The sequence below is a fragment of the Phocoena phocoena genome, chromosome X (assembly GCF_963924675.1).
Source record: "Phocoena phocoena chromosome X, mPhoPho1.1, whole genome shotgun sequence".
In the NCBI taxonomy this organism is placed as follows: domain Eukaryota; kingdom Metazoa; phylum Chordata; class Mammalia; order Artiodactyla; family Phocoenidae; genus Phocoena; species Phocoena phocoena.
In genome coordinates, this window is record NC_089240.1 from 70,441,627 (window position 1) to 70,450,749 (window position 9,123).

At 42.4% G+C, this 9,123-nt stretch overlaps 1 protein-coding gene across 1 annotated transcript; it reads left to right on the plus strand.

The window, feature by feature from the left end:
* The first annotated feature begins 1,096 nt into the window (after positions 1–1,096).
* Positions 1,097–2,188, plus strand: POU3F4 (POU class 3 homeobox 4). Its single transcript, XM_065900829.1, has one exon. The coding sequence runs from the start codon at positions 1,097–1,099 to the stop codon at positions 2,186–2,188; it is 1,092 nt and encodes a 363-aa protein (XP_065756901.1).
* Positions 2,189–9,123: the final 6,935 nt, after the last annotated feature.

The window sequence follows — 9,123 nt, forward strand, 5'->3', positions numbered from 1 at the left end:
ATGAATATTCTCCTGTGTACCTACTGGGAATGGGTTCGCTGAGTGTCTGGGGTGAGTGCATAGGAGGGTTACCCACTTCAGCAAGACGTGCCCCTGACAAAATTTGTGGGACCTCTGATGGGAGCTGACACGGAGCAGTAAAAAAAAAAAAAAAAAAAAACTCAAGTCTACCAATTAACCAACTGAATTGGGAGACAAACTTCAAAATAACTGGATTTTGCCAGTATCACATTAGATTTTACAATACTTTCTCAGAATTTTCCAGTGCTTCATGCCCTAAATCAATCTTTTCAGAAGGATCTGGGCATCTCTCTTAGATGCTTTCTGACCTTGGTATCGAGTTTCTTATAAATGATAGAATGAAATTAAACACATTGAAATAACTCTTATTGGAATCATGGGCTTCAGTCTCACAGATTGAGGGTCCTATCGAAGACGTTCCTTTGCTCAAAGTTTGCAGTGGCGTTTTGTTTTTCACTCCCCCTCACACAACTAACCGAGAACGCCACATTAATCTGAGGAAAATCCCTATCCGCTAAAATCTATAAGACATTTAAACTGGTTATATTGTTTTCTTAATATTCTTCTTTATTCAGGTTAATCTAAATAACCTAAAAAGTTCTAAAACCAGTTTGCCGCCTCACCCCTATCCCCCACCAAACACACACACACACACACACACACACACACACACACACACGAACGCACACACACGAACGCACATCCCTCTCATCCTTCCCCCTCCTCTACTAACATCCTCGATGTCCGAGAGCGGTGGGAGGTGGGGGGAAGGGTTAACCAAATGAGCTCCTGTCACTCAGCACTAGGCAGCCAATGGAGCCGAAAGATTGATTCACTTCCTGCTTGGGTCTCACAGAAACTCTCGAGCTTCGCCAGCCTAATTTGGAAAGCTAGCCCGGCCTCCCGTGCCGCCATTGGCCGAGTCCGCGGAAGGCCAGGCCGAGACGCGCTGCAATTGGCCTCCGCGGGTGCCGGTAACTCGCTTTCGCGGCTTTGGCTCCCCTGTACCATAGATGTCAAAGGCTGAAGCTGCTCCCTTTGCCACATTATAACTAGTAGGGGATCCTCACCGACCATGGCCACAGCTGCCTCGAATCCCTACAGCATTCTCAGTTCCAGCTCTATGGTCCATGCGGACTCTGCGGGCATGCAGCAGGGGAGTCCTTTCCGAAACCCTCAGAAACTTCTCCAAAGTGATTACTTGCAGGCAGTTCCTAGCAATGGGCATCCCCTCGGGCATCACTGGGTGACCAGTCTGAGCGATGGAGGCCCATGGTCTTCCACACTGGCCACCAGCCCCCTGGAACAGCAAGACGTGAAGCCTGGGCGCGAAGACCTACAGTTGGGCGCAATCATCCATCACCGCTCTCCGCACGTCGCCCACCACTCTCCGCACACTAACCACCCGAATGCTTGGGGGGCGAGCCCGGCTCCGAATCCGTCCATCACGTCGAGCAGCCAACCCCTTAACGTGTACTCGCAGCCGGGCTTCACGGTGAGTGGCATGCTTGAGCACGGCGGGCTCACTCCACCGCCGGCCTCTGCCTCCACGCAGAGCTTACACCCAGTGCTCCGTGAGCCCCCAGACCACGGAGACCTAGGTTCGCACCACTGCCAGGACCACTCGGACGAGGAGACACCAACCTCGGATGAGTTGGAACAGTTCGCCAAACAGTTCAAACAAAGAAGAATCAAGTTGGGCTTCACGCAGGCTGACGTGGGGCTGGCGCTGGGCACACTGTACGGCAACGTGTTCTCTCAGACCACCATCTGCAGGTTCGAGGCCTTACAACTGAGCTTCAAGAACATGTGCAAGCTGAAGCCGCTGCTGAACAAGTGGCTGGAGGAGGCTGATTCGTCCACAGGGAGTCCGACCAGCATTGACAAGATCGCGGCGCAGGGCCGCAAGCGCAAGAAGCGAACCTCTATCGAGGTGAGTGTCAAGGGCGTACTGGAGACGCATTTCCTCAAGTGTCCCAAGCCTGCCGCGCAGGAGATATCCTCGCTGGCAGACAGCCTCCAGTTGGAGAAAGAAGTGGTGCGTGTCTGGTTCTGTAATCGAAGACAGAAAGAGAAAAGAATGACTCCACCAGGGGATCAGCAGCCACATGAGGTTTATTCGCACACGCACACGGTGAAAACAGACACGTCCTGCCACGATCTCTGACTGCAGGAAGCGAGGAAGCAACCGGCCGCACTGGGAGCAGCGCGGATTTCTCTTTCTCTTCCACTCTCTTCCTTTTACTCCAGCTTTTTAATTGCTATTTCTCTAGCTCTCTGTCTCTCTCTCTTTTTTGTTGTTCGTTCTTTCTTTTCCCCCTCCCTCCAATTTTTTTTTTTTAAACAGGGGACTCTAACATATTAAGAAAGAAAACACACACACGCATTCAGGCTTCTCAACGCGGATACACAGTTGCCTTAAGCGGTCCAGGCGGGGACCTCATATCCCCTGCGCCAGGCAACAGCTCCCTCCAACCTTTTCTGCTGATCAATATATATTGTTTACTTTGAGTAAGGTTTTTTTGTTGTTTTTGTTTATTTTGTTTTGTTTTGGGTCGCTCCTCTCTAGGAAGAGAAAGGAGTGGGGTAACTTGGGGGCGGGGTAGGGATGGGGGAGGGGGGTGGGAAGACAGATGTGTGCCTCTGAATAACCTTTCAGCGCCTTGGTTATAGCAGCTGTATTTCAGGTGAAATCTGTTTTACAATAGACTAGTTTTGCATTTTTTAAAACTTCTATAGCGTTTCTAAATGTCTGCGGTGTTTTACTATAAGATGTACACAATATTTGTGAGACAATTTGTATCTAATCGACCACTCCATGTTATTATTGCTATTATTATTCCTTTATTGAGCAGATGGTTTTTTAATTGCTTAGAAAAGGAAGAGGGGGAGAGATGCCTACCCATCCACCGATCCCCTATCCCAAATCTGTATGGAGAAGAGAGGATACAGTGGAGAGAGTTTGTTGATGATATTGGAGATACATACATATATATGTGTGTGTGTATATATATGTGTGTGTGTGTATATATATATACACACACACACACACACACACACATATTTTTTTTTCCGGGGGGTAGCCGAGTTCCTAGGGTAGGCAGAATAGGCAAACGATTCTTTTTGCAAACTAGTACGAAGGAGGAGAGGCGATTTCGAAGCTTTCTGCCCTCCTTCCCGCAACTGTGGAGCCCCCACAGGCTTCCACAGCGCATCTGGGTTCCCTGGAAGGATTCCGCAGCTGCGCTGGGCAAAAGAAGTCGTCCTGAGGAGTGAAGAGTGCTCCTCACCTCCCGAAGTCCTTAATGCCTGCACTCGGAGCTCTCCACCCGCCCCGCGCCTTGCCAGGCCGACTGCCAGCTCGATCCCACCTTCGCCTTTCTAGGCGAAGGACTGTGCCTTCACACCCGATTGCTTTAGCTGGAGACGACGACCCGACCTGGAGACGCTGGCGACAGACTGGGTCAACGCTTTCAAGTTCGTTTCACCTCCAGTTCACTGCCTGTTCCGTGAGTGAGAAACCCTCCGGGAAGTGTGGCGAGGGGGTGGTGGACCGGCGTTCTCTGCTCTGTGCAGAAGGACAATGAAATGATTGGCAAAGGTCACAGGGATTCTGGTCTAGCCGCATACCACCTCCTCTCCCGTATATACGGCTGTCTCTGAGTGGGCTCATGGGGAGCCATCTCCGCGCCTCCAACAAGCACAGCTGGTAGAAGCTCATGGCGAAGATTGAGCTAGCTAGCGAGCGCCTGGGTGGCTGGGGTTTTTTTCCCTCTTCTTCTTCTTTTTATATCTCTCTGTGTGTATGTGTCTCTGTGCGTGTGTGCGTGCGCGTGCAAACGTGTGTGTGTAGATAGCTGTGTGTATCGTATTACTATTTACAAAAAAGAAAAAAACTACAAAAAAATTTCGCTAGTCTGTGTAGAGATCCAAAAATTATGCAGTTGCTGTGGCTTTATTGCTAGCTCTCACGTCCACATGCCAGGTCCGGAGGCTCACCTCATTCCCAAGGAGCACACATTGCTGGGCCGGACATGCACCCAAACATTCAGCCGCTGCTCGCCAGACCTGGCTGGGGGCTCCGTAAACCCGGGCCGGTCTCCTGGTCCGACCTCCAGACGCAGCTGCGGTAGACAAAGCTTCAAACTACCTATAAGGACCTGAAAGCCTATGGCCGCTTTTTGAGGATGCGCTAGTAAGGGCTGCCAGGGCCCCGGTCCACCACACTGTATCCCCAGCTGTCGGTCGAAGAGCATGTGTTAATTAAAATCCCGGATCCTTTTTCTTTTTTTGCCAAGCTTCTGCATTCTGTTGGTAGTTGTGTTTCAGTTCTGGGATTTTTTTTCCCCCACAAGGAGTTCATGTTTTACAACTGTTAGGGTTTTCTTTGTTTGTTTCGATATTTTTTCTCTGCAGTTAAAAGCTATGATTCAAACCTGAGTTAACCCAAATATTTCTGCCGACTTTATAATTGTACAGTTTTGTATAAAACGTTTTTGAAGTTATTAATTTAAAGAAAGATCATTTAGTTTATTCATTTAGTAACCGATGTATAATAAACGCTATTTTCATTAAGAGTTGCTTTTTCAACTATTTTATTCAAATTGCCTATTGCAGTTGCCAGCAATTATTTATTTTCAATAAATTCTGCATTGTGTTTAAAAGGAAACTTTCAAATATGAGTTGGGTGTCAAAAGTAAAACAATTCGCTGTAATATTTGATGTGAACAGTTTTAGTCAAGGGGTTTATATTGACGCAATATTTTATTGTTGTAAAAGATTAAAAAGGTTTAAATAAAACATTTTTCCAAAAAAAAATCTGTCTTCTTCTCCTGGCTTTATTGTGTGGTGTGTGAAGTGAAGCGTTTAAAAAGAGGCAGGTTCCGGTTGAGCATTGCATGTGCTTTGCTTCAGGTTAGAAATCATTAGTCATTGTATTAATTTTTGATTTTCTCTCACTGACTTTTGGCCTTTCATACACTCACACAGCGTGGCTTGTTATCACACCCACGATCATGCAAAACACACCCGGAATGTTGGGGAAGGCTGCTGGGGCAGGGTGTTCATTTCAGGAAGTGAAGTCTTATTAATGTTCTCCAAAAGGAGTGTGTCTCACTCTAGTCCAGCAGTTAGACCCTTCTCTGGAACTGCTCCTCTTGAAACTGGGCCCAGATCTTCGCTGAGGATTTCATCTCAACTAGCTGCAACCACCCCCCTTCCTCTTCTTCCCCATTCCCAGCCGATGATCTTCTGATAGGTGAGCCCTCATTCTCCTGCCCCATTCCCCTGATGAGGAATGTAAAGATGACTATATGCAAGGAGAAGTGCACTACTTCTTAAGGCTCTTCCAAGGCCCATAAACTTGGGTAAACTCTTGTCCACTTAGTGTTCCCCAATAAGGCTGAATTCTGTCCATTCCTATCTGAGTTTTGGGGGAAGAAAAATAGATTACATGGAGACATTTGGAGTAAAAGTTTGATGTATTACTCTTCTTCCCACTCCTACATACAATTTCACCTCTATTATTTTATCAAAGACCCTAAATAAAATAAGGGACAGTTACCTGTAGTGATGGCTGAGGAGTAATTTACTAAATCAGAAGCAGTTATATTTTAAAGCTTTGTATGTACACACATGCCTTAACCAACTTTTTTTGTAGATGTATTTTTAGTAACAGAAATTTAAGTATAATTTTCCAATAGTAAAACTCTCTTCAATTTATACTCTGAAGTTTTTTGTTAGACAAAGCAAAATTATCTAATGATTTTAAAAAGTAATGATTATTAGTTTTGCAGGTTGTCTAATCATTTACAGTTGCACAGTGCACCATACACATGTGAGTGTTGTTTATGAAATATGCTACATGTTGTGTGCATACTCATGGGACTATCTCTCTTTATAAGTAATACTGATTTTATAGAGATGTATCGACAAGCACAAAAGCCATAGTCTTAAACCCACTGGTTCTATTTCCATTCATACCACCTAATCTCTTTCTCTTTCAGTATCCTATGAAAAAATTTGAATTGATTAAAAAGTTATACCTTTTCTTACTAAAGCACACAGAAACCAACTAACAGTGTATTCTCCATTCTTTAATGGAACCATAAGCGGATATTTTAGGAGATACTACTTCTATAAATATATACATATAGACACCTCTCTATCAGTATTTTACTATGTATTAGTGACTACATATATTTTATACATATTTATGAGACTCGTTTCCTTTACTGCCTCTTTTCTTTGTCTTAATATATAACCAAGGCCTAGTTGGCTTTTATGATGACCTCCTTATCAACCTTGTTATATAATTAACATGACATTTTCATTAAAATTGAGGGAATGTTGGTACCTCTGCCTGGGACATTCTTTGTATTGAGGTTGTCACCACCCAATTCTCAACCAAGTCCTTTGTAGGAGAAGCAGCTTTGGCCTCAGTTTCTCTCAGTCCTTCACAGCAGTATCTCTCTCTCCCAAAAAAGATTCCGTGGGCTCAAAAGGAAAAATAATACTTAACCATATTTAATGATGTGAAAGCAAAAATAATTTTCTGTTTTTATTCAAAATATATTTTTTAGTAAGGAAGTAGGAGAAGAAGGGGGAGAATGGAGAAGTAAAAAATGATTAGAGGTTAAAACATAGTTTTCCAAAGAAAAGAATGTATTTTTCCACCTGTCAGATGTTTTTAAGATGCATATGGCCCCTCAGAATTGTGAATGTTATTTCTATGATTTGGTATTTAAAAATCCAAACATGTGACCCTTTCAAAAAAGTCTTGAAAAGAAGAAAAATTAACAATGCAAAACAATACCCTGTGAATTGATACCACTCAATACTCATCCATTCTGTAAAATAAAAGGATAAAACATTCTTTATACATACCCCCAGATAGTAGTTTTAGAAATAGCAATCCTACAACTTTGTAGATGTTAATTTTTTAAGCATTAAGAAAAATGAATATAAATATATATTTGAAATCAATTATTTTTTTAAGATGAAATAAAAGTATCTCCTCTTAAGAGCCCTGCTAGTGGAACATTTCAAAAATTAGAGGATTATTTAAAGAAATGCAGTCTCCAAAACAAAATCCAGTTAATTTCTGTTACCTCTAAAAAGGTGGAGACAGAAGGATCACATACAATGACCCTAGACTATTTTTCTAGTAAACAGAATCCACAAAATTAAACCCTTGCACCTTCCAGTGAAAAATACATTAGATCACTATGCTTTCTTTCATAAATATGATTGTAGAACTTATACCTATGCACACATTATCTTACTCACTAGCTGGGACATTGGGTTCTCTTATCAAGGAAGATTTAGTATAAGATGGGTTCATCTTGGATGCTTTTCAAGGGAGCTTGTTAACTATCAAAAAGTCCTTATTATGATGTGGCTTCACTCTCTAAGGGAATCATGGGACAACTTGCTTTTGGGTGAAACTCTACATTATTTAATATATGTGCATAGACACACTCACAACTGTAAACATGCCCCCTCTCCCTACACCCTCCCTCTATCCCTGTACTTGCACACAGACTAGATGATTTAACAGAAAGCAGACTGTGCTCAAAGACAGGAAGGAAATCAACTCATTGACCAATTCATTAAGTATGTCTTTTCATCTTTCCAGCTACTCAGACTGTGTCCATACTATTCTGGTATAGCCAGTTGGAAAGAGAAAAATTCACTCTTATCAAACTTTTTTTTTCCTATGTAATGTAAAAAAAAATAACTACTTTGAGTGATCCTCCCCCAAACTCTGACACAAACACACACACACACACACACACACACACACACACACACACACACGGAACTGACTGCTTGCATGCATTGTCATCTTGTAAACAACGTCTATCAGCATAGATTTTTGGCAGGAATGGGGGTCATAAATGTTTTTAATATTGATTGCTTCTTATCTTCCCAGTTATTTTTCACATACAGGAGAATCTCATTATAATGTGGCTGATTATCTCCCAGATTTGACTAGATCTGAGATCAGTCTTTCCTCTGACCCCTCTCATAGAAATGGAAAACCCTCCTATAAAAGTGAGCATGGAAAGTAATGTATCTCCCCACCAGACGAATATTAAAAAGAGATTTGTTACACAGAATGTATATCTGGTAAAAGATTATTTATTCCATAATACTTGCATTTTGAGCACAGAAAACCACATAGATACCCATTCTACCTGCTAAAATCACTGCTTGATGTCATATTTTTAAAGCACAGAAAATAGAGGATTACGGACCAGGGGCAGTAGCTTATTTGGCTTCAAATGACACATGATTCCAAACTGCAGAAAAAAGTTATCTAGGTGGACATGTTGCACAGAGGTATATATTGTTTTAATGTTTTACTATTTAGTCTACTTGTGGTGCTGTTGGTAATATTCATGTTTAATTAACATCAGTTTTTTTTCTTTGTTCCCACAGAATTGCATGTATAAACACCTGTAGAAAAGATAAGAATCAAAGACAGAGGTCTGTCTTGAACCTGTGGTGGCCTAGAAAAATAACAAAAAAAATCAGATTAGTGATATCTATTGTCATAATCAGGGACTGTGTTCAAAATAGTGTACAATAGCCACTGTTAAGGGATAGGGGTTGACTTGCTCAACAGTAAACAGCAATTTTCAACAGATGAATTTCTTTCATCATAGGAAGAAGAGCCAAGTATATTTAACCCAAAATTCTGAATGCTGAGCCTTAAGGGTGAGAGTAATTGAAATTCTAGATAAACATATTTTCCTTAATAACTTTCATTTTTCATGTTTTATCCTGGGAGAGAAAAGCCTAACTTCTCCAGATTTTACATTAAAAGTGAAACTAAAGTAGCATTTCAAAGTAGCTCTTTCATCCGCACTGAGTCCTCCCTCCATCACTGTCCATGGATTCGCTGATGATATTGGCTCTTTAGGTGCTCCTCACTGACCTCCTTAGAGAACTAAGGAGTAGTTATAGAAGTGATTGCACCCATAGTGGAAGTTTAAATCCTATACTCCCTTCTACCCCTTAGTGCTATGCTTCTTCAAGTCCTGGCTTGATGTCATCTGTCAAATTAGAAAATGGACTAGCTTTGTTTTTAATGGATTA

Excerpts from the sequence above, each read along its gene's own strand:
- POU3F4 (XM_065900829.1), top strand. The coding sequence starts at position 1,097 with ATGGCCACAGCTGCCTCGAATCCCTACAGCATTCTCAGTTCCAGCTCT.